Here is a 24,641-nt window from a genome sequence, read left to right on the forward strand (position 1 = left end):
TATGTACCACGGTCGCTCCTCTTCGTGGTCTACCGGATACTCCCACACACAATCATCGAATTTCCCTAGTTGTTCTGTTTCATAAAAATATGACATCAGAGGCTGTGTAGCTATCCAGGTTGATACAGTTGGAATCGTTGTAGAGCAAGAATTCCATTCAGGTCTCTAGCTGTAGAGCCTGTCTCAGGATCACAGACTCGGGTACTTATGGGCCCCGGCAGCAGCGAAGGAGGTAGGCCAAGCGAGGGTCGGGTGAACCAGAGGACCTTTGTCCCGTCTAAAGGGGAGGCCACTGCACCTCGCTCCAGCCAGCTCATGCCGTGGGGCACTTGGGCCCAGCATGGCCAGGGCTTCCTCCAGTTTGTCAGGAGAACGCTGAACCTGAATCTTATGGGAAATACTCAATTTTTAGATGGTGACATCTAGAGTCCCTGCCCCTCTGGCCGCATGGCCTTCTTACAGGGACACTAGTCCACTGTGATCTCACCTGTGCTTGATTACATCTGCAAAGGCCTTGTTTCCGAATAAGGTCACGTTCACAGGCACAGCACACCCTGGGGGACTTGGTTCTCCCTCAGGAGGGATTCCTTGGCAGGAGCCCACCCTCCCGTGTCTGAGCCAGGTCTTTGCCGTAGGCCGTGGGGAATCTTGGTTTCTGCCTGCGTCTTTGGTTTTTTTCTTGGAGGTCATCTCTTGAAATGGAGATTGCAAATGTCTTGCGGTGATGGAGGGCAAGCCGAAACAAAAGATTGAAAACATTGTAATTCTTGAACTTGTAGGAGCCTGAGTCTTGCGGGGCCCAGGGGAGAAAGGGAGAAAAGAACCCTCTGTGCTCTGGAATTCCGTGTGCAGCCAGCAGAAGCCCTGGTCTGTCTGACCAGTCCTCCTCCCACGCCCCGCCCTGCCTGGTCTCCGCTGCTGGCACCTCAGGCCTGGGGAGGAACCCGCAGGAGGAGACTCTGCTCCCTGTGCTGGGCCGCGCTGGCTCTGTCTGCATCCTACAGCCACGTGCCACGGCGTTCTGGGCAGCTCACGCTGTGGTGCACACTGTGATGTGGCCCATGATGACACGTTTCATAGAAACGTCCCCAGCAAATGCCTGGCTGGAGTTGGTTATTGAAGACCCCTCAGTCTCAGTCACAGGACTTTGGTTTCTTAAGGAGGAAAACAGTTTAGGATGGAGATGGAATTGCTAGACGGAAAGCGAAAGTCAGACCCTGGACTTTCAGGTCTCAGGGTGAGGACCTTCCAGAGGCCGTTGTGTCTCCCTAAGCTGGGGTCCCTCCCGCGGGGCTCCGAGGGCACGTGCCAGCAGCCCGTGGCTGGGGTCTTCAGCGGAGCGCTGGGCAGGGAGGCGTTTTAAAGGAGGTTCCTCCACAGCGCTTCCTGCCTCCTTTTAGGTTGGTGGGGGACTCTAGCTGTGCCGTCGGCTATGACAGTGGAAGGCTGTCCCTCCTCCTCAGTGCTGTCCTTCAGCCTCAAGGGTCCTCACGCCTCTCAGCTGGAAGCGAGGTCACTGCATTCTCCCGCGTCTTCATTCCCCGTCTGCTGTCCTGTCCAGGCTTGTGCACTGGGCCCTGGGCCTACGGCCACTTGGCCACACCTTTCCTTGTGAAGAGCAGTGTGTGTGAGGTGCCTTCGTTGGCCGAGCAGGTTCCTTGAGGGAACCAGGTGGCCCTGATGCCCACTGCTTGCCGAGAGGCAAGTATCAAACCCAGAATCTCACACGTGCTGAGCAACCGCTTGAGCACTGAGCCCCAGCCCCAGCCGCTGGAGTTGAAGTAAGGTAAACCTATCATTCATTTATTGACTTTATTTCATGATAGGATTTTAATGCTAAAAATACTAAAGCTATAATCCTAACATAAAATGAGTTTTGTGCAAATTCACTTCTGAAAACTCACTGTTGTGTTATTTCTCTTGCTGCTGCATGAAAAGGTGAATATTGTAGACCAGCAGTGGCTTAAGGACCTGCGTTTGGCGGTCAGTCACCACTTGAGTGCCACCTCCAAGTGACAGGTCCCACGACTGTGTTGTCTTGCAGATTGTGACAGACCAGCAGACGGGACAGAAGATCCAGATAGTCACCGCAGTGGACGCCTCGGGATCCTCCAAGCAGCAGTTCATCCTGACCAGCCCAGATGGAGCTGGCACTGGGAAGGTGATCCTGGCTTCCCCAGAGACCTCCAGCGCCAAGCAGCTCATATTCACCACCTCGGACAACCTCGTGCCTGGCAGGATCCAGGTAAGGCCCGCGTGCGGGCCTCGCTTCAATGCTTCCGTTACTGAACTTGCTCCTGGTCGTTCTTACCTCTGCCTTGGGAGTCACGTCCACCCCTGGAAGGGCCTTTGGAGACTTACACACGTGGCAGTTTGCTGCTTTGGCTAAAGCAGAAAACCAGCAAATGAGCAGCAAGGTCCAGAAAGTGGTCACCAGTGACACTGAGAAGGGATGGAAGTTGAGCCAGGTCAGTGGCACCGAGGCCACGGAGAGTCCATCTTCACAGGGTGGCGGCCCTTGGCCTTATTTGAAAGGCACCACCCAGGGCTGAGCACTCCAGGCGCTAACTTCTTGCTCTTTCCTTTGCTTTGGCCAGATTATCAGACCTGATCCTAGATGTCCCCTCTGTTCTTGCTCCTGTGAGCTGCTGGCTCAGGGGCCAGCGTTCATGTCCCCATCTCTGCCCTGTCTCTCCCTGCTCTGGCAAGGCAGGATGGGTTGGAGCAGGAAGGAGAGCAGGGTGGTCGAGGTTGGCAGCAGCGAATCTCCAAACCCAACGCTTAGAATGAACTCGAGGCCAGCGTCATGTGATGGCCAACTTCAGAGTGTGATTAGTCAAGGTCAAGGTGGAACTCATATTTATTTATTTTTTAATATTTGTGGTTTAAGCCAGGTGCGGTGGTGCACGCCTTAGTCCCAGTGGCTCAGGAGGCTGAGGCAGGAGGATCACGAGTTCAAAGGCAGCCTCAGCAACTTAGCGAGGCCCTGTTTCTAAATAAAACACAAATGGGCTAGGAATGCCGCTCAGTGGTTAAGTGCCCCAGGTTCAGCCCCCAATACAAAAGAAAAAAGAAAAAGAGAACAGAAAAAGTGGTTTACTGTTTACCACTTCTAGGTGTTCTTTGGCATTAAATAGATTCACAGTGTTGTACCTCCATCCTTTTCTGTGACTTTATTTTGGTACTGGAAGTTGAACCAGGAGTGTGTTACCACTGAGCTGCACCCCCCGCCCCCAGCCTTTTCTGTTTTTTGAGACAGGGTCTCATCAGTTATTAGCCTTGAACTTGCCATCCTCGACCTCCCGGGTCACTGGGGTTACAGATGTGCGTCACTGGGCCCGGCGGTAACTCTTCATCTTCCCAAACTGAAGCTGTGCCCGTTGGGAACTGCACACAGATGCTCCAGCGCAAAGATATTTCAGAAGTGCCTGTTCTCTGCCCACTGGGCAGTAACCTCCCCGTGTCCCCCAGCATCTGGCAACCACCACCCTACTTGTCTGTCTGAGATGGCTGACTGGATACCCGCCTCATGGACACGGAGCCATGCAGTGTCCGTCCCCGTGCCTGGCTCATTTCACTTGCCAGAACGCCTCAGGGCTGTCTGTGGGTAGCATGCCTTAGAACCTGCTTCCTTGTCAAGGCTGCACAGTAGGCCCTGTGTGCTCACTGCAGGATGTGTGTCTCTTCATCTGTTGGTGGACACTTGACTGGCTTCCACCCTTTGGTTATTAAAAGTAACATAAGGATTCACGTTGGAGGGGTGGGGACTTTGCACTATGGAGAAGCTTAGGAAAGAAGGTTGTTTTCTGATGAGCTGGTTTCAGGACATCAATGTAGGAAAAAATTTATTTTTGAGACAGCTTGTACTGCTGTTGGTAAATGCTGTCTCATCCTTCCTCCCCAGAACGCGTAATGATCGTCTGAAGCCAGAAGTCCTCCCTGCTTGTTTGGAACACCCCTTGTTTGTGAAAGGCTGACTGATTTTGTTGCTTGTTTCACGAGATGATTCTACATAATGACTTCTGTGTTCTGTCCCCACCATGTGCAAATCATTCAAAGACTTATCACGGGCTCAGAAAGCTATTTTTCACGTTCTCATATCGATTATCGGTTATAGTGTTCTTCCAAATGGATAGCACTGTTCACACCTGGAAAGCCACCTACAGCTGAGGGGGAATGGCAGGGTGTCCAGCCAGCCAACTCGGGGTCACGTGTTCTAGTCCTTCCACCACGAGCTGCCTCAATGGGGAACCAGCGATTTCACTAACAACCCTTTGCCCTCTGAGCCACGCCCCCTTTGCGTACGCTGAGGTTGTTCCATGGGATTGGGAGGCAGCTGGCAGAACCATGAAAACCGTCACTGGAGCATCCGTGTTCGCCCCCTCACGGGCCCCCAGTCTCATGATGGTAGGTAGAAGAGCAGGTCACTGAAGCCACTGCAGGAGGGTGCAGGTCCGCAGAGCAGCAGGGCCATCTAGTGTCAGGCGAAGTTATTGGCTGGAATTTTCCAGATTGTTGTGCTTAGAAACCCAAGGCTAGAAGTTGACAGCTCAATGTCACTTTGCCTGGAGACTGGGTTTGCAATCACCGTTTGCTGATTTCTCCTAGATCGTCACGGATTCTGCTTCTGTGGAGCGTTTGCTGGGGAAGGCAGACGTCCAGCGGCCCCAGGTGGTGGAGTACTGTGTGGTCTGTGGCGACAAAGCCTCGGGTAGGTGCACCAGGTTCTGGTGGCGCATGTCACGGACCCGCAGCAGGGTCTGCTGTCGTGAGTGGGGCAGTGGTTATTCAGAAAGAATGTTTTCGTAGGTTCGTAGGTTTCAAAAGTGAACTGCGTGTTTCTCACTGGGGTGGCAACGTAAATCATGGAGTCTCTCAGTGTTTTAGATCAGCAGGAAAAGTCGAGAAACTATTTTTTGGACCAGGCACAGTGGTGGCTCGAGGCCGAGGCAGAAGGAACGCAGGTTCAAGGCTAGTCTCAGCCACTTGGTGAGGCCCTGTCTCAAAATAAATAATAAAAAGGGCTGGGGACGTGGCTCAGTGGTTTAGAGCCCCTGGGTTCAATCCCTGGCACCCAAAAAGGGAGACTGTTCCTTGACTGTTCTTGGCAGGCGGGTAGGGAAGTGTTGGTTAAGGGAACGGTTCCTCGGGAACCCTGCTCAAGTGCCCGGCGTTACGTGCTCCTAGGAAAGGCAGCGTGGCTTTCCTCCAGTCAGCGTGCCTGCACGGGCACCACCCTCGTCCTCCGCACCTCCGCCACCAGGACAGCGGAGGACCAGGAAGCGTGGGATTCTGGAGCCTTGGTGCTTGAGCAGCGTGTGGGCAGAGGCGGTGGGCATTCTGCTAGTGGAGCAGGTCCCGGGGAGAGTGTGTACCCCGATGTCCATGCTGCGGGAGGGGCGAGGGCAGACTGGGGGAGATGGCTGGCCCACAGGCGGACCTCGGCTCACTAGCACTGGGGAGCCACAGGAGGCCGGCCAGGCGGCAGGTGGGAACGAGAAGTGCTGCTCAGGGCACAGTCCAGCTGAGCCGGGGCCATAAGCTCGAGTTCTCGGGCTGTTTGGTTCCACTTTATTCTGTGGCAACAAAATTCACAGGGACTTTTGTCCTGTTTTTTTTTTTAAAGGAGGCTGGAGCAGGCCTCTTAGGACAGGGAAACTGAGGCCAGAAGCGCCAGTTTCCCTCCACGCTGGTGACACCATTTCCTTGCTAGTGGTGCCTGCCTCTGCTCCACCCGTTGTCCTGGAAACCCGCCCATCCTGCCCTTCCCCAGGCCCTCAGCTGCCCCGGAGGGCAGGTAGACACTGCGGCCTCTGGTCCTGATGGCCCCTTGGTCCCCGCTCTCTGGACCTCTGTTGCGGTGTCCCAGTTCTCCTCAGGCCCGTCTTCCATCAGTGTCGCAGCACGCCTGTCCTCCTGGCTCGCTGTTCCCCACCGCCTTGCTCCGAGGGAGAGGCATCTGCAGACGCAGAGCCGGCAAAAGCAGGAACGTAACCAAAAGTGCCCGGCAGGCCTCCTTGAGCTCAGAGGGCCCAGTGCCCGTCTCCTAGATGTCACTGAGGTGGCAACTTGGAGGAAATGCACTGGACGGCGGGGAGCAGTGTTTACAGAGGAAGCCAGCACAGCTGTCCTTGGGGACCACCTCGCAGGCTGGGGACGGAGCTCACATGAGCAAGGTCCTGGGTTTAGTCCCTGGGACTGGGGGTTAAAAGTCTTGAGATGGTGCAGGTGCACACGTGAGGAACGGTGCCACGTGCTAGAGCTTAGGACGGTGGGATCCTCTGCCACCATAAATGACAAGCCTGTAAATATGTCCTCCCCGGCACTGCGACTGTGGAATGGGGTTACCGCAACCAGTCAGAACCAGAGTATGCGGAGCAAACGACGGGGGCTGCGCGGTGTGCCTGGTGAACGTGGAAGGGGGACCAATGGGAGCCGCTTTTCACGGCCAGCAGTTGGAGACGCTGAAGTGGGCAAGACTAGGAAATGGTGTGTAGGGTGTGTCCTCGCACTGTGTTCCTGGAAGGGTCTGCATAGCTGGTCACCTTCTGGCGCGGGTTAGATCATGTGAGACGGCAGGAGAGGGCGAGGTGGAGCGGCTGGGCCCGGGAGCCTTGGCCTGGTCGTGCTTCCGTCCGCTTGGTTACCTGGGTGGTGGGTGTGGCTGGCGGTGGTCCCTGGAGAGCTGTCTCTGCTTCCTTCGGCCGCACCCTTTGCCAGGGTTTCTGCCTCATCTCCGGCCCAGAGCAGTGCCGTCTGCGGACTGAGGCTGCTGAAACCCTCGGCCCCGTGAATTTTTCCTCCTCTAAAGCTGTCGTCAGGGCCTTTGGTCACGGTGGTGAGAACGCTGACTGCACCCCCTTTCCCTGCGCCCCGGAGGCTGGTGAGAGCGGAACGGGACCCTGGCAGCCAAGCAGCTGGGGCCAGGTCTGCCGTGCACAGCTCCCGATGGCAGCCCAGGTCCGCAGGCAAGGGCCAGGCGCGTCCAAGCGCACGTGGAGTTTGGCCATCGCGGGAGGTCCCTGTGGACCGAGAGCATTTGCCAGCCGTCAAGCGGCCTGTGTGCGCCTTGGTTTTTCCATCACGACCGCACAAGCTGCTTTAAAGACTAGAGTCAGACAAAGGACGTGGCCTGATGCTCGGGCCGCCATCGCTGTCGGCGTCGCTCTCCAGTTACTTTCGAGTCCGGCCTGCGGGCTGACCCTGGCTCCTCTCTTTGCAGGCCGTCACTATGGGGCCGTCAGCTGTGAAGGGTGCAAAGGTTTCTTCAAGAGGAGCGTGAGGAAGAACCTGACGTACAGCTGCCGCAGCAACCAGGACTGCGTCATCAACAAGCACCACCGCAACCGCTGCCAGTTCTGCCGGCTCAAGAAGTGCCTGGAGATGGGCATGAAGATGGAGTGTGAGTGGCGCCGTGAACGAGCCGCCCGCTCGGGCTCGCTCTGGGTCGGCCAAAGGTCCAGAGCCAGCGCTGCTGGACCTGGTCACTTCCCGTGGCTTGGCGGGCGCAGGAGCTCGGGCTGAGCGGATAGCCTGGAGCTCTGCTCTGCCAGCACACGGGTCTGGGGACCACGTAGCCTTTTCAGCCCCAGGGTTCTCGCTGTGAGCCAGAGGCCCTCGCCTTTCTCCTGGGAAGCGAATGAGACGAGTTTGTTTGCATAGCCCCTGCGCGTTCCTGGGTGCAGCTGTTGCCCCTGGGCGAGGGGCAGCCGGGCGGGCCCAAGCCCTCCACTCGGCTCCCGGGACCAGACCTTGAGGGTCAGGAATTCCGAAGCCAGGCCCTCGTTGACAGGAACCAGTCAGTGCAGGGTCCGGTCCTTTCTGAGCGGTGAGAACAGGAAGATCAGGGTCCAGCGCAGGCATCAGAGAAAGCCCGGAGGGCGATGGGCCCTGGGCCCTCCCTTCCAGCAGAGGCAGGTGACAGTGCACCTGGTCAGGAGCTGCGTGGGTCTCACTTCCGCAGGATTCCTAAGAAGATAGCCACTGCCTTTCAGGGTCACAGGCGGTTCCGTTTCTACACGTGGAGAAGAGCAGAATTCACTGGGGACAAATAGAAGTGTGTTCTCCAAAAACTTGCCACTCTAGGCAGGAAGTCTGTTGGCATTTCGATTTTACCCAGTGACGGTGCTCTTTCCCCAAAGTGAACGAATACGCCACTCCGTTGCCAAGCTGTCCTTTCCTGGCAGTGAATGTATCTATTGCTCGGAACAATGACAAATCATTTTTTTTTGCCATCTTGGCATAACTCAATTCAAGATCCAGCTGGAACCAAAACAGAAAATAAAAATAAGTAAAATAATAGTAACAAAATATAAAAAAAGTAGTGGGGGAAGATACACCTGAATTTCAGCTGGGTTAGCAGGCTGTCTGACTCTAAGTCTCTGGGTTTTGTCTCACTTTAAAAAAAGACACGTTCATGGGCTAGTGACGGGCACACCTGTCCTTCCACTAGGTGCTGAAGGCAGAAATGACTCGTGTGACATAAAACTGACGCCACTAAGCAGTTAGCCAGAGCACTTCAGGCTGGAGCTGGAAATCAGGCTCCAGGATCTTTGGTTTGGGATGGTCCCTCTGCTGCGGGCTGTTTAAGGTGGGCTTTTCTTCCCGTGGGAGGGTCCAGTCTGCTGGCCATAAGTGCTGCTCGTAATCCCAGAGGGCCACAGGTGTCCTGCTGGGGCAGCACCTGTCCTCCAGAGCGCTCGTGTGTGCCTCTGGCTGTGACGCGGCCTTCTTTGGCTTTGATTCCTCCTTTCCTCTGGCTGAAGAGTCCACTGTGATAACCCGGCTGGACCAATCTAGCACCGAGCCTATTCCTGCAGTAATGGGTTGACCGAGGCAATAAGCCTGACGTTGCCGTGAGGGGCGTGGCTTCTGTTGATGTGGGTCTTTAAAAGTGAGTATGTTGTCATTGAAGCTGTGCAGAGTGAGCGGAAGCCCTTTGATGTGCAGCGGGAGAAACCAAGCAACTGTGCTGCTTCAACGGAGAAAATCTACATCCGGAAAGACCTGAGAAGTCCTCTGATAGCCACTCCCACGTTTGTGGCTGACAAAGATGGAGCAAGGTCAGTTCCTGTTCTCAAAGGGCAGCACTGTGGTCAGAGGGGGGTGGCCTGCCCCAGGAGGGGTCCTCCTCCGTCTCGGGCTCCGATGATGTCCTGCAGTGTAGCGCTCTTCCTGTAGGAAGGCAGTCGTCTGCTAACTCAGGATTTGGACTTGTTGAGTGTAAACAAAAGGTCTAAGGCGAGGTGAGGTCCCAGCTGCTGCCACAAGTTAATCTGTAGATTCTTTTTAATGTAATGTATCAAATTTATTTTGAAAGGGACGGAAAGAGGGGAAATAAGGAATCCAGGAGGTAGTGCAGAGAGCTGGAGTCAGGGCGCCGTGCGGACTGTCTGGAGCTAGCGTGGTGCAGTCAGGGTGGACAGGCCTAGGGCTGTGCTGTCGGTCCCGTCTCGAGCTCTAGACCGGGCTCTGCACGTCCCTGCCCAGGAGAGGGCTGCTGGCTCCGGTGCCAAGCCGAGGCGGAGCTGCCTCCTGTGAGCTAGCCGTGCAGACGCGGAGGGGCAGGTACGCAGCATGACCGCACTGTGCATAACGTGTTGGAAGCTACTCTGGGTTTCTTTATGTCTTAAATAGACAAACAGGTCTTCTTGATCCAGGGATGCTTGTGAACATCCAGCAGCCTTTGATACGTGAGGATGGTACGGTTCTCCTGGCCACGGATTCCAAGGTGACGTTCTCTCCTCGTGCTTCCTCTCCTCTGTTGGCAGCAGGCTGCCTCTCTGCCCCACTCCTTGGCCTGCAGGGACATGTAGAGAGCATGGCCTTCTGCTTCAGCCTGCTTCTGTCCCGACGCAGCCTTCCTGGGATTTGTCCTAGGGATGCTGCTGGCTGGTCATGGTCCTCCTGCCACGTTAGAGTGTAGGCTGCAGTTGGTGGACATCCTCTGGTTCTGGTCTCCATTAAGGTCCCCCTGCCCTCGAACACAGCATCATACACTAGGCTGCTAAGAAAGCAGCTGCCTGACCTCAGAAGGCTCTGCCAAAGCCCCTGCCAGTTTTGTTGGTTGCCTTTCAGAGGAAGTTCACGGGGCGGGGCTGACAGCCGTGGAGACGTGAACTGTGGGCCTGTGCTTGTCAGTCCAAGAGGCGGACAGCGGGCTCTGCCTGTGGAGATGACCAGGGAGGGGGTTCTGTCCAGCAGGGGACCCAGTGCTTCCTTCCTGATGTGAGCTGAGTACCGCCGGGGAGGCCGCAGCAAGACAGGGGTGACTCGGAACCCTGGGTGACTAGGAGTGTCAGCATTGCTGCTGCCCTCAGCTTCCTCCCCATCGGTCCATGTGCACATCCACGCGACACTTGGTAAATGAGGCACATCCTCTTTTGGGGGAGAAGGCAGTCTTTAGAGCCCTTGGCTGGCCTGGGTTGCTGCCTGTCCCTCTGGTCCTCAGGCTGGGCTCTGAGCTTCCTGACTTGGAGCCGTGACCGTGTGCCTGCTGTGAACTGGTGGATCACTGCCCACCTGCTCGATCCCGAGTCCCTGCACACTCGAGGCCACTGGGGATTCTCGGCCGCGTCCACACACGGCCTGAGACAGAGCCAAGGCTGGGACTGTGGCCTGGCTCAGTCCAGCCCTGCCCCACACCTTGGCGTCCTTCAGTGCCGACTACACGGGCGGGTGGGACACTAGAGGAAGTTGCTGGTATAGAGCACTCGGCACACAGCAGGCTCTTGGTTAGCATTAACTGTCCCTAGACCACGAATGATTGCGAGCACCAGGTGGATTAATGCAGTTAAGAGAACCCGGCTCCCATCCTGCCCTGTTACTTCTCCATGAAATGGAATAAGAACCCCCTCCAGAGTTTTCTGCAAGTAATAAAATAGGCAAAGCACCTAGAGGTCGCTGCTCTCAGTTTTTAATTTTTTACATTGAAATAATTATGCATTCAGAAAAACTTGAGTTAGCTGGGCGTGATCCCAGAGACTGGGAGGCTGAGGCAGGAGGATGGCAAGTTTGAGACCAGCCTCAGCAACGCAGCGAGGCCCTGCCTCAAAATAGAAACGAAAGGGGCTGGGGCTGGGGCCCGGTGGTTCAGCGCCCCTGGGTTGGAGTCCTGGTAACAGAAATAGGCGTTGGCTTTGCCATCAGCGGCGCCATCGCATGGCCCCGGCGCCTTCCACCAGGTCCTCCCGGCGGTCACATCACCGGGAGCCAGAGCACAGGGACCAGGACGCTGACATCAGTACAGGAGGCTCAGTTGTGTCTTGCTCCCACCCTTCCTGAAGCTTCACTTCCCTGTGGTTGCGAGGCCCCTTGAGCCCTGTGCCACATCCGTGTGCTTGTGCGATCCCTTAGTCATTGTGCGTTAGGACGCTGCTGCCGATTCCAGTGTTTTGCCATCAAGACACACGGACACACGGTTGTGTGGACACCCAGCAGCTTATTTGTCTTCGGCCTCTTTTTAATCGAAAGGTAATCCACACTCCGTAGCGTCCCTGTGGTGTGTCAGTCATCTTATCACCTTCACGTGGTGTTGCGATCCTCGCCACTGATCCCGGAGCATTTTCGTCATCCCAGAAGGAACCCCACACACCCCATGAAGCCAGCGTCCCCTCCTCCCAGACCCCGCCACCAACCTGCATCCGACTCCCTGGCTTGCAGGTGCCGTGCACCGCGGCCCTCATGCTGGCCTCCTCGACTTGGCGTGGCGTCTGCCGCTGGGCCCGGAAGTGGGCTCCTCATTGCCACAGGAGGGAGGGGGCGGGAGCCGCGCTGTGGTTGTCCACCTCGAGTTTACCCACTCGTCAGTTGAGGTCTGGACTGTCCTGTGAGTGGACTTGCTGGTCAGACGGTGACTCTTGGTTGGTTTAAACGGCCAAGGAAACGCCAGGCTGCTTCCCAGGGCCCGCGCCAGCTTGCCGTCCCCCCAGCGCCATCTGTGGGCACCAAGTTCTCACATCCTTGTCCCCACACCTCACTGTCTTGATTGTCGCCCTCTGGGCATGAAATGGCTCCTCAGGGTTTTGGTTGGCACTTCCAGTGACGTGTTTTCTGGGCCATTCATCTTTGGAGAAACGCCTTTTCAAGTTCTGCGTCCGTCTTTGAGTTGGGTGGCCGTGGATCGTTGAGTTCAGGTTCTTCGGGGGCTCTGGCTGCTAAGCCGGTGTGGCATGCGGGACTTGCAAGCGTTCTTTTTTCCGTGGCCTTTTGTTTTGTGGGTTTTTCCTACAACTCTCTTGAGAGTGTCTGTTGAAGCACTACCATCTTGACTAGCGAAGGCCAGTTTGTCTCCCGTCATTGCATCGCTGTCGTGTTATATATGGATTTGGGTGACCACTCCCTCCAAGAGTCAGGAAACTGGTCTGTCAGCAGAGGGTCCCTGCGCTGCCTGTTGCTCCCCGCCAGCTGCTGAGTCAGCACCGCCTTCCCTGGCCCGAGTCCTGTGGGAGTGACCTCGTGTTTAATGTCACCGTTTTTGTTCAATAGGCTGAAACAAGCCAGGGCGCTCTGGGCACACTGGCCAACGTAGTGACCTCCCTCGCCAACCTAAGCGAATCCCTGAACAACGGCGACACCTCAGAAATCCAGCCGGAGGACCAGTCTGCCAGCGAGATCACACGGTACGTGTCCAGGGGATGAGGCCCTGGCCATGTCTGTTGGGAGGGCGACGGCGGCGTTTGGGATCCATCCTGCATTTTCCTGGCACAGTGACACCCCCTGGCTGTTCTCACACGTCTTAACTGAGGACATGGATCCCGTGCGGTGTGATCCTTCTCCCCCCATTGCAAAGGGAATCGAGTAGCTCGGAGGCGGAGGGCACCTCTCCGGGGTGCGAGGTCCCCGAGGTTGGCCCTGCTCGGCACCCAGCAGTGAGGCCCTTACTCCTGTCGCCGCCTGCTTTCCTCATGCTGGCAGTGGGAGCGCCAGCTGAACGGATGGAGGGCGTCGCCTGGTCCCCGGCTTCCTCTCCACGTTGGCCTGGGCTCTGCTCCTTCCATTCCTGTCCTTGGGGTCAGGCCAGCCCTGTGCCGACGGGACCATTCACGACCTGGCTCTGTGTCCCCTTCCCGAATGACGGCAAAATCCAGGGGGAGGGCACAGAGGGTGGCATCTCAGTCAGGTGGAATTCTTCCTCCGCTGCTGCCGTGGAAAGCCACCGGGCGTGGCGGGCCTCAGCGCCACAGCCGAGGAGTTCCTGCTTTGCGCAGGCAGCTGAAGCCTGGAGTGACGTGACAGGGACGCTCGGGAGCGGGCACTGTTGCGCAGCTCCGGTGGCCACGGTCGGCACGGGGGTTTAGGGCCGTGGTGACGGGGGTGTCGTGGCCCGCCGTGTCACCAGCCCGCTGGCTCGTCTCTGCTCGCAGGGCGTTCGATACCCTAGCTAAAGCGCTCACCACCACGGACAGCGCCTCGCCCGGCCTGGCCGACGGCCTCGACGCCGGCGGGGGAGGGAGCATCCACGTCATCAGCAGGGACCAGTCCACGCCCATCATCGAGGTCGAAGGCCCCCTCCTCTCCGACACGCACGTCACGTTTAAGGTGAGGGCCGCGCCCAGCCGGTGGCAGTGAAGAGCTCGCGCCTGGCTGCAGCCCGTGTTCGTGCTGCGCTGTGGGTCAGCCTGGCTGAGCACAGGGCCTCGCCTTGCGGTCTTCGACGGTGGACATCTTCACCTGTCTGGTGCTCGGCACCACGTGATGGTGAAGGGAACCCTGGCACAGGCGTGGCCTGCCCTGAGGGCTGCTGGCCGCTGCTCTGCCTCTGCAGAAGCCCTGGGTGAAGGGCGGCAGGCAGCCACGCGCCTCCCCACGCCCCTGCGGGCAGGTCTCGGGAATCTGTCACCCGCTCCGGACGGTTGCTTAGGAGGATTGGCTCCCTGCCGTTCATGCCCATGAGGCAGGTCAGCATGGCCAGGCCCACCGCAGTGGTGACATCTGGCTTCTGCTCTCTCACTGTTGGCTTGAGGCCACGTCCAAAGTGTCCATCAGGCCTTGAAGCTGACCCTGAGCTCCGCTTCCCTTGGACTTGGGCCCGTGGCAGCGCTGGGACAGTGTGCCGTCACGTGGGAGAGCGAGACGCCCCCAGGCCCCTGAGCTGGTGGCCACCCCCCCCGGCCACAGATGCGCGGTGCCCCGAAGATGCCTCCATATGGGCCCTCCAGACTCGGTGGCCCTGGCTGCCACTCGTTGAAACAGGACAGGGACCCGCTGCCAGGGCCACCGCGCCCCTTCTGACCGTGCCGCCTGCCTTGCAGCTGACGATGCCCAGCCCGATGCCCGAGTACCTCAACGTGCACTACATCTGCGAGTCGGCGTCGCGCCTGCTCTTCCTGTCCATGCACTGGGCGCGCTCCATCCCCGCCTTCCAGGCCCTCGGGTGAGTGGCGGTCCTCCGCTCTCTGGTGGGCGGAGCCCTGGGCCCTCCCGTGACCCTTTCCCACATCCCCCGTTGGTAGCGTGGACCCGTGGCGGCCATGCTCGCTGTGCGCAGACCGTGGCGGAGCCTCCAGCAGTCGAGGACTGGACGCTCGGGCTGCGCGCGGCCCCTGACTAGAGATACCGCCCCGTGTCCTCCGCGCAGCACGGACCTGGGCTTTCTGCAGGAAGCCCTGTCCTTGCTTGTCACCGAGCCTCACTGGGTGTAGGTCCCTTCTCCCCTCGGCCCCAGTGCCACCTCTGCCTCTGTGGCTCACTGTCTGGCTGAACCATAAGTAGTCCTGTGACAGCAGTGCCAGGTGGGGTGGGAAACTGGACCCCAGGTGGCCCACTGGTTGCAGCACTGGCTTGGGGGACACTCCTGTTGGGGGCCGTGAGGATTCAGCGGCTGGGCGGCCTCGTGCAGGTGCCTTCACTGCTGAGCCTGCAGTTTCTGCACTGCAGGGCCCCGGCCAGCGCTTCAGCTCTGCAGAGCCAGGCTGGTCACACAGGAGGACTCGGGAGGAAGCAGTGGGCTGCCCTGTGTGGCCGGCAGTCTCCACACTCCCTGCTTGAAGCACAGGCAGACAGGGAGACTGGTCACCTTGGGGGAGAAGCAGACAGGTGGTGACCGCTAAACAAGGGTTGCGAGCTGCTTGCTCACTCTGGGCCAAGGGCCTGCGCGTGCTGCCATCTGGTAGGTGCAGTGACCTCAGGCATCTTGCCTGAAAGGTCTTAAAATATGGGGTTAAAACCCATGTCCCTGCTGCCGGGAACGCGAGTTCTATTCCGAGTGCCGTGGAACCTCTGCAGGCCTAGATAAAACGTGCCACCTCCCTCACAGTGGCATTTCACGTGCTTGTCTCCACCACGCGGTGTTCAGGTGGTGATCAGAGACGGGTCTGCGTGTGAGCTGCGGGGACGCCCGGTACAGCCGGGTCAGCTTAGGCAGAGGCGGGACTTGGCCCTTTCAGGACAACAGAGCTGTGGCCCCGGGAGTCCTGAACAGGTGGGGGCGTGGGCGTCCCGCAGGGCCCTCCGCACCCACCCGAGAGGGAGTCGCCCAGGGCACCGCGCCGCAGGCGGGTCAGGCTGCACGCTCGGCTCCTGCAGGCAGGCGTGACCTCGGCCCTCCTGGGACAGCCAGGCCCGACTGCTGAGGACCTGGGCCTAGGCAGCCATGGCGCGGCCCTCCCTGTTTACAAAGCTCCTCAGACTCAGAACCGTCAGGGAAGCCGCCGGAGGGGCCGGGCACAGCGCGTCTGCCGTGTCAGCAAGGACCGCCTCGGGCACGTGCGAGGCCCTGGGCGGGGACGCAGCTGGGGTGCAGCGGCCTCCTCCTCAGCCCCAGTGCCAGGCCAGCTCCCTGAGGATTGCGTGGTCGCGGTCGCTCGTCACCGCGGGCCGTGGCCAGGCGCTCAGGCCCTCTCTGCTCCCAGGCAGGACTGCAACACCAGCCTGGTGCGCGCCTGCTGGAACGAGCTCTTCACCCTCGGCCTGGCCCAGTGCGCCCAGGTCATGAGCCTCTCCACCATCCTGGCCGCCATCGTCAACCACCTGCAGAACAGCATCCAGGAAGGTAGGGCCTGGGGGCTGCCGTCGGCTGGCCACGGCCTTCACGTACCACCACACCCTGGGTGGCGGGAGGAAGTGGGACTTGGGACCCAGACTAGTGGGGACGTGCGAGTGTCGCCACGCTGCCTTCTCACGGACGGACGCCGTCACTGCCCCGACGGGTACTGGGGCTTCCTTCTTGGGCAGAGCTTGTTTGCGTCCTGGACAGTCGGCCTCGCGCGAGGACTCAGCCTCGGCCTGCTGCGGGTTGTCATCTCAGTTTTATGTACGGGGAGACTGAATCCAGGGCTGGCCCCAAACGAAGCAAGAAGACGCCCCCGGGTCACCGCCAACCCCCAGGGTCCAGGCCACAGTCACCTCGCCGCAGCTGCTCCTGGCAGATGCACGTGGCTCCTAGTGAGCGCTGCAGCAGCTCCCGAGGGCCACCGTGGAGGGAGAGGGGCTGGGGTTCCAGACGAGTGCTGCAGCGAGGGGGAGGGGACAGTGCCTTTCTTGGGGCGTCCGGGTGGCCGCCCTCTGCCCAGGGGTGAAGTGCAGGAAGGACGATCTCGCGTGGCAGTGGGTCAGCCAGGCTCCAGGTGAGCCGGCCGTGCCTTTATTTCTGAGGGCCTGACACTGAGGCGAGGCTGGAACGAGAGGCGTGGTGTTGGCAACTTCAGTGCGACCTCTCCATCGGGTCAGCCCACAGCGCGAGGCGCCTGCAGACCGGGCACCTGTGTGCGACGTGGGTAGCCGTGGTCGCTCCCCCTGCTGCTGGACAGGCAGAAAGCGCGGCGGCCCCCGAAGCCGGCTTCGCTTCTCAGGATCTGCGGTTTGGTTTCTAGACAAACTTTCTGGCGAGCGGATCAAGCAGGTGATGGAGCACATCTGGAAGCTGCAGGAGTTCTGCAACAGCATGGCGAAGCTGGATATAGACGGCTATGAGTACGCATACCTTAAAGCTATAGTTCTCTTTAGCCCCGGTAAGATATGCGGCGGGGGCTCGTGACGCGTTTCCGCTGTGCCCACTGATAGGTCTGCCCGTCAGCGTGTAGCCAGCCCTGCCCGGCTCCGTGCCACCTGCTGTCTCCTGACAGCTGCTTCACTACCTAGCGCTCCCAAGAACTATGCCACGGCGTCTGGCGACATTATGTACCCAATAGATTAAACCACTGGCCCCCCCAGACGCCTGGCGGCCCCAGCAGCCTGACAAGAGGGGCTGCCAATAACCTCTCCCCCGCCCCTGCCCCCCGTGCTTAAAACAGCTCACAAATGGGAGGACTCACGTCTAACACCCGTGGGGGGTGACCTGTTTTCCGTAGTTGTCCCGCTGTTCCTCTAGGAGCTGGGTGTCTGCAACCAGCTGGGGGGGGGGGGTGTCGCTGAGGCGGGGACGGCCCTCTGCAGCCTGGGCCCTTCTTGGGCACATTTGGGCCTTGGCAGAGACCAGTTGCAAAGCTAGTGTCCCCAGCAGTGTCCCAGCCGGAGCAGCCTCCAGAGTCCGGTATGTTGCACTTGACTAAGCTGGCGCGATGGAGCCCACCTGTCACCCCTGCTGCTCAAGAGGGGTCACATTCCAGGCCAGACAAGGCAACTCCGACCCTGTCTGAAAATTCAACACTTTGAAAGGGGCTGGGGCACAGCTCAGTGGTGGAGCCCCGAGCCCCGGTTCCACGCGGTAGCACCCCACGCACACAAGGAAACACTGACGTCTGCAGGCGGGACTTGCCCAACACCGAGGGGAACCCAGGGGTCCTTCTGCTTTCAGATCACCCAGGTTTGACAGGCACAAGTCAGATTGAGAAATTCCAGGAAAAGGCGCAGATGGAGCTGCAGGACTATGTGCAGAAGACCTACGCGGAGGACACCTACCGGTGAGGCTGGCGCAGCTCCCTCGGGCGGGCAGGGGGTGGCCAGCCGGGCATGTCCCCTGGAGACCTCTCCACGGGCTCTCCTGGCTCGTCGCGTTGTGGTGCGGAGGTGCTGGGCAGGAGGGGCAGGGCTGGGCTGGGGCTGGGCTGGGGCTGGGCAGAGGCTGAGTCCTCCCAGTGCCGCCTCGTGGGCACGTCTGGAAGCTCTGCCCCTCTGGTGGGCACCAGGACCTTGGCTGAGTCTGAGCCCTGCAGCATGGCGGGTCCCGTAGGTCACACCATACCTGACACACTGCCTGGGATGAAGTCCCCGCCTTAGGTGTCGTCAGCATTAGGAGCGGGGGCACAGGGGAGCCGCAGTAGCCCCTCAGGTGCCAGCTTCGCCCGGAACAGGAGGCGCAGGCTCTCCCACGTCTGCTCTGGCCACCAGCGGCCGCGTGACTCTGCTCCCCTTTCACTCACGTTCTCTCCACCCATTCTGTCCCCACAAGGGTTACAGTCCAGATGGACAGAGCCCTGCCCTAGGCTTGTGTCCCTGCCTGTAGCCATTCAGCTCCACCAGCTGAACTGCCGCCCTGGGCCCCGGGGCCCCCCTTCTGGCCCAGTGCTTCTCAAAGGACATGACCCCCCAACCCGCTCGCCAGGAAGGGTAAGCAGCCCTCCTGGGTGGCGCTGAGGACCTTCCATGGCCAGTAGTCGGGTGACGGGTGGTGCTGGGCTGGGGCCACGTGCAGCTTGCGCAGAACCGTTTTCCACCGCGGTCTCTAAAGACTTCCGCCTCCCAGGCGCCTGGCAGTGCGCTCCACAGATTCCACGCAGCCACCCGGCTTGAGGGCAGGTTCATTGTCTGAGACCCCAAGCCGAGATGTCCCCCCGATTCGCTTCTGCTGACTTCCTGTGACCCTTCAGCCTGTTCTGCTCCTCGGGCCCTGTGGTGGCCCCTAACCCTGTGTGCCCTGCAAGGTCAGAGCAGAGTCGGGTGGCCGGGCCATGGAGGACGGTGCACGACTAACTGCTGCTGGAATACTATCAATATGTATTTTTCAGAACATTCTAGAAAGCCAAAAGGGAAGCAGAACTACTCGGTTAAAAAAGCATTCCTCTGTCGTTAGGAATTGAAGTCCGAAAGGCCCTGTACCTTTTTCGTCTCCTATGAAATGAGCTCCCTTGCTCGTCACCATTTCCCTGCTTGTGACCAGGGAGGCTGCCGAGCTGTGGACACAGCCGGGTCCTAGGGGCGCGTCAGATCAGCGTCCAGGGCCCTGCAGCCTGGCCTCAGGGCTTCTTCATTTTGCAGAAATGTTAAGCGAACCCAGATGTTGAGGCAGTGCCAGGTTTTAGTAAAAAGCCTCGGATCCCGGCAGGCAGAGCCCAGCCACGGCGCGGTGGGGAGCGGCTCCCGGCTGCTCCACGCCCTCCTTTAATTCCTACTGGCCACGGGCAAGGCTGCCCGTCCTCACCCGTAAGCAGGCCGTTGTGTGAAGACAGGCACCATGGCTGTCCTTCCGTGGGGCCGGGTGCCCTGGACACCATGCTCCTGTGGGCGTTCCTCACGCTGGACTCCGTGAGGGAAGTGCCGAATCGGGCAAAAAGAGGCGGGCGGCGGCGCTGCCCGTCTGGCCCCGCGAGGCTGAAGGCGCCAGCGCCCGTCTCTAACGCTGCTCCCTCTTGCAGATTGGCCCGGATCCTCGTCCGCCTGCCGGCGCTCAGGCTGATGAGCTCCAACATCACGGAAGAACTGTTTTTCACGGGGCTCATTGGCAATGTTTCCATAGACAGCATAATCCCCTACATCCTCAAGATGGAGACGGCGGAGTACAACGGCCAGATCACCGGAGCCAGCCTATAGTGCGCACGGCACAGCCTCCGCTCCGCAGGACCGCCCAGAGGCCAGGAAAGCGAGAGTAGTGGTGTTGTGGTATGTGCGCGTCTGTTAGCCACCTCCTGCCTGGTTCCTTACCTGTTCATCCAGGCGATAGCAACTAAAAGACTAGTAGGCGCCTTTCCTGCCATAAGAAATGTTTTAATGCCTTTTGATGAAGATTTTGGAACAATCTTTTAACTCAATTTGTATTTAGAAATTCTCAAAGGGCAAAAAACAAAATGAAGTTTTATAATGTCAGAGACTAGTATTAAAGACAACTAAAAGAACCTAAGAGAACAGTATGTGTGTAAATATGTTAAAAATGTCCTTGGAATTAATAGCTACTAATTACCAGGGTAATAATAGCACTTTCTAAGCACTTCTTATCAAAATTTGTAATGTCAGCACCGTCTTCCTGTGGACGGGGCAAATGGAAACGTGTGTCTTTTGCTGAAATGCTAACGCTCTCTGAACACTCGCTCGGGTACAGGAGACAATCATTTGTTTAAGGCAGCATCCTGCCCTGTGCGCACCTGGGAGCGAGGTGGCAGAGTTGGTGGCCCAAAGCAGAAGCTCCCGACCACCCGGGCCTGGGCCGCAGCTGCCAGAACCCAGGGTTTTCTGGACGCCTGGTTTGAAGAGTCGGATGGAGCCACCAGGGCTGACCTGTCATCCTGTGGTGACCGCAGACGTCCAGGTTACCTCGCACTCGCGGCAGCCTCCGACCCCACATGGCGCCGTGGGCACTCTGAACCCTGGACAGGACTTCCGAGTAGGACCTGGGCTGGCTGCGGAGACGGAGGGGTGCAGCTTCCAGAGCGGGGTGTCCACTCCTGACGGGCCCGGTGCGGCCGGGCAGCCCTCCGTTGGTCTTGGAGCCAGGGGTTCACAGTGCTCTGCTCAAGGTTTTTCCCTGTTCCCACGTGTGCCCCAGCAGGCCGCCCACCCTGTAAAAAGTGCCCCTGCGCCCCAGGGGCTCCTCTTCCTTGGAAGTCAGCGACTGTAGTTCACGCCAGGAGCAGAATGTGGTTCCAGGGAGTCGCCGGCCTGGACCCTGCTTGCATTCCGTGGAGCTCCCTCCGCCCCAGCCTTCCCGGGGGGACAGGGCTGGCTCTTAGCCCGACTGACCATGGCGGGCAGTTTGCACGTGTCACACCTGTTGATCAGACAGCCCAGGAGCCCGCTGTGCGGTGGGCAGCACTTTAAGCCGTTGGTGGCAGGAAATCAAGTGACGAGCCTCGCCGGCTTCTGAGCGCCCCTGGAACACGGCAGAGCAGCAGTGGCGGCCACGGCAACTGACGGAATTAAGGACTTGGGACAGGAAGACCAAGGAGCGGGATGGGTCGTCTGACCCGCTCGAGGGGGCTGCTGTCATGCTCTTCCATTCGAGTGTGGCTTGCAGTCCCCGTTCCCAGGCCCCTTGCACTGTGGCTAAGGAAGCGTGAGCTCTGGCCAGGCGGCCCTGCAGCAAAGGCCGCTCTGCCCGCGGGGGCACCGGGGCCGATTCTGGAGGCGGCTTTGGGCTCCTGCCTCGCCGCCCCAGATCCTCGTGCTGTGAGGTGGAGGTGGCCTCGTAAGGCTGGCGACCCTGAGACCCAGGTTGTGTGAAATCGTTCAGGCCTTGACGGCAGGGCCACCGCCGCTCCTGGCAGGTGAGGAGGGGCCAGAGCGCAAGTCAGTCAGGAAGGTCCCGGGGTCAGGCCCGTCAGCGCCGGGCTGCGTGTGAAGTGTGTCTGATGCAGGGGGCCAGGTCCCGACTGCTCTGCTGTGGGGCCTGAACGGCAGCTCAGGGAGGTGGGACGGGCCCACGTGGCCGCCTCCTTCCTAGAAGCCTGGGTGTCGAGGTAGTTAGGAGGTAAAACCCCCTACACGAGACAGGACGCCTAGCAGAGGCCAGAGCGCGTAGCCAGTGCTGCTTTTCCGTCTGCAGCCAGGTGCGGCCCCTGGGCTGCTGGTTTGGGGCTCTATTTAATTTGAGGAGTGGGCCCTGTTCTACCCGATTCTCTTCTAGCTTGTCAGTATTAAGCGTGGGCTGTGTTCCAAGGCCATCAGGGTAGGAGCTGGGGACACGCCGCAGCTCCCACAGGCATCCACTTGGCTGGTCAGGGAGCCGGGAACTCGGGACTCTACCCGAGGCTGGTGCACTCACCCTGTCCTCTGGGGCCCCTCCCTGCAGAGCAGACCTGGGGGCACTTGACCCCGTTGTCCGTGGCGCTCACCAGGGCCTAGAAGCGCATTGCCTCCTGGTGGCGGCTCCCCCGAACCTGTGACGCATCCCGGGAGCAACTAGGCGGGCGACCTCTGCCAGCTGCCCATCTCCAGGCTGGACAAAGATGCTGACAGCCAGGCCCAGGTGGTGGGCCCTCCTGCATCGAGCCCTCGGCAGCTTTGCGCGTGCAGCCTGTGTACAGTGTAGACAGCGAGGGGACAGCGGTGGGTGTGGTGCGTGCAGACGCAGCCGCTCCAGGCTTCGAGTTCTAGAGTCGATGGAGTTGCTCGTGTCACCTGGCGGGTGGCTGCCAGGCCCCTCGGTGGGAAGGCCGCTGGTGACTTTCTTACCTGCACTTTCTGGGAAGGCGCCCGGGACAGGCCGAGCCATCTGTCTCTGCTGTGCACGAGGAAAACATTTCCAGGCAGTGAAGGTGGTGACAGAATGGCGTGCCCGTCTGTTCAAACGAAGGCCAGGGGCGGGAAGACGCTCGTCCCCATGTCCACAGCTGAGCGGGCTTTTCTGAACTGTTCCGCACCAGCTCTCGGCCCGGATGCTGAGCTCTGGCCAGGGTGGAGTGTCCTGGTCAGTGGGACAGGTGGCGAGGCCTGCGGCGTTCTTTGGCGGTGAGCGTGGAGCTGGTGGCTGACCTTCGTGGCTCGAGGGCTGCGCGTCTTAAGCATGTGAACGGGACCCAGACTAAACTCCTTTCTGAGAATCGTGATTTTTCAGATGGAAATTGCATTTGAAGAGGGTGTGTTTGCCCTGAAGGCTGCAGACGCCAAATTGTCCTCATCCAGGTCCAACCTGATGACTTTCCCCCAGTCGGGCTTTGAGCCAAGACACAGCCCTGGGGCAGGCAGCCTGGCAGCCGCTGCTGGGTGGCTGACACTCGCGGGGTCGCCTTGTTCTTTGTGGAAGCTGTCAGCACGTTTGAAGCACCGAGAGCCCACAGTCCTCAGTGCCTTGAGACGCGGCTCGTCACCTTCCCCGTGCCCTCGCCTCTTGTGACAATCGCACGATTCAAAGTGGCTTTCCAGCTAAAAAACACATGGGCGGTTGCCCGTCCCCAAGCCGATCTTCAGCCTGCCCCTGGGGCGCGCTTGGCACGCTGAGAATGAGCACGCCGAGCTGCAGCGGTACCTGTGGGGGCAGAGGACATGCCGGGTTCGGTACCACCAGCCTTCCAGTTGAGACGCCAACAGAAACACGCTCGAGGTTGACCGGTTGACAGGGAGGGAGAAGCATCCGTTGGGGGAGCAGCTGGAAGTAGCAGGGCCGCGTTAAAAACGGCCCTTCCTTGGAGCAGGGACTCAGTTCTGTCAGTGACCGTGGCGTCCCCAGGCTTGGTGCTGCCGCCATGTCAGCCGAGTGCTGGACGATTTCTCCTCCGCACCCCGTTCTCCCGGTTCCGAGCAGCCATCGGACCCTTCGTGTGCAGCTGTGTCCCCAGCCCCTCAGAAAAAGATGGCCACTAAAGGAAGATTCGGGGACCGAGTTTCCTGGGACCATCGCCGTAGCCTCTGCCCTCCGCGAATGCCTGTCGTTCTACCCTTACATTTGTTCCAGGTTTAGAACCTGCCGAGAGCGCGACAGCGTCCTCCCGTCGGACAGCTCTGGTGTGCGGTGGCCTCTATGAAGCGGCATGTTCCTAAGCAGTTTCCCAGCTCGTCGGCGTCGCCGTCGCCGTGAGGCCGCGTGTCGTGTCGGGGCTTGCAGTGCATGGACTCGCTTCTGCGTCTCATGAAGTGCTTTCCTGTGGCTCGTGTGGCTTCCCTCCACTGCCTGACGAGCTTTCCACCATTAAACCTCCATTAAAGCCTCACCTGCGCCTGCGCCTCATTTCTCCTCGCGGCGGTGTGACAGCAGCCCGGTGCCCTGCGGGGCCACCCGTGGCCAGCGTCTCCCTCTCCCCACCTCTGTGCCCAAGGTGGGAGCCTTGGGCCAGGGGCTCCATGTACCCCGGGGCAGCCCCCAGTGTGGGCGAGGCTGGTGTGTCCAGGATTCACCAGGGGCCTGTGCTTGTCATCTGGCCTCTTTCACAGGTAAGGACTCTGAGGTCCCCGTCACACGCACAGCTCACTGACAGCCCAATCACTTGGTGGCACCACCAGCCTCTATCTCCTGATGACACAGCGGCCGAGCCCCATGTGACCAGTGAGTGTTGAGGACAGGCCCTCGCCACGAGTCTCCAGCCTGCTGTGGATTTTAAATTTGTCCTTTGTCACTACTCAGCAGAACAGGACAAGTTTTAAAAAGTGTTCAGTGACCCTCAGCGACCCTCACCCGCTGCCCCGTGAACCGCCCACGTCCCAGGAAGGGCGCCACGCGACCGCTGCCCTGGAGGGTGGGGTGTGGGCCCCGCGCTGGGGTGAGCCCCAGCTCAAGCCCAGGCCTCCTGTCGCCTCTCCCTGTAAAGAGGGGTGACTGCTCTGCTTCAGGCGACCTGCTGGGCACAGCCTCTGGGCCACGCTGCTCCTCCTGTGAGGCTGTGTCACCAGCTGGAGACTCAAAGGAACAGCTGCCTTCACCCCGAGCCCACGGCAAGCGAGGTGGAGGCCAGGCAGCCTTCAGTGACACCTCCCTACCACCCTCCGGGTGGGCGAGAAGGGGCCCAACTGTGGTGACGCACCGGCTGAGCCAGCCTGGGGCAAAATCGCCCCAACCAGACCTTGGACGTCAAGTGCCAGGGAGCCCACGGTTCCCTCACTGAGCTCGGCATGTCCAGCAG

General features: G+C 59.6%; 1 protein-coding gene across 9 annotated transcripts in view; it reads left to right on the forward strand.

Annotated features, from left to right (window-relative positions):
- Positions 1–19,961, forward strand: part of Nr2c2 (nuclear receptor subfamily 2 group C member 2) — a 63,267-nt gene extending 43,306 nt beyond the window's left edge. For 4 of the 9 annotated variants that reach the window (XM_047534615.1, XM_047534619.1, XM_047534616.1 and 1 more), the window contains 12 exons: positions 2,045–2,245; positions 4,609–4,711; positions 7,223–7,402; positions 8,915–9,062; positions 9,637–9,730; positions 12,487–12,620; positions 13,365–13,539; positions 14,253–14,374; positions 15,852–15,991; positions 16,812–16,949; positions 17,735–17,840; positions 19,512–19,961. In XM_047534615.1, the coding sequence (XP_047390571.1) occupies positions 2,045–2,245; positions 4,609–4,711; positions 7,223–7,402; positions 8,915–9,062; positions 9,637–9,730; positions 12,487–12,620; positions 13,365–13,539; positions 14,253–14,374; positions 15,852–15,991; positions 16,812–16,949; positions 17,735–17,840; positions 19,512–19,686 (1,716 nt within the window). In that variant the 3' untranslated portion in view covers positions 19,687–19,961. The other 5 variants (XR_007106250.1, XR_007106249.1, XR_007106248.1 and 2 more) reach the window with 5 other exon arrangements.
- Positions 19,962–24,641: the final 4,680 nt, after the last annotated feature.

The sequence above is a fragment of the Sciurus carolinensis genome, chromosome 19, assembly GCF_902686445.1.
Source record: "Sciurus carolinensis chromosome 19, mSciCar1.2, whole genome shotgun sequence".
Lineage (NCBI taxonomy): Eukaryota > Metazoa > Chordata > Mammalia > Rodentia > Sciuridae > Sciurus > Sciurus carolinensis.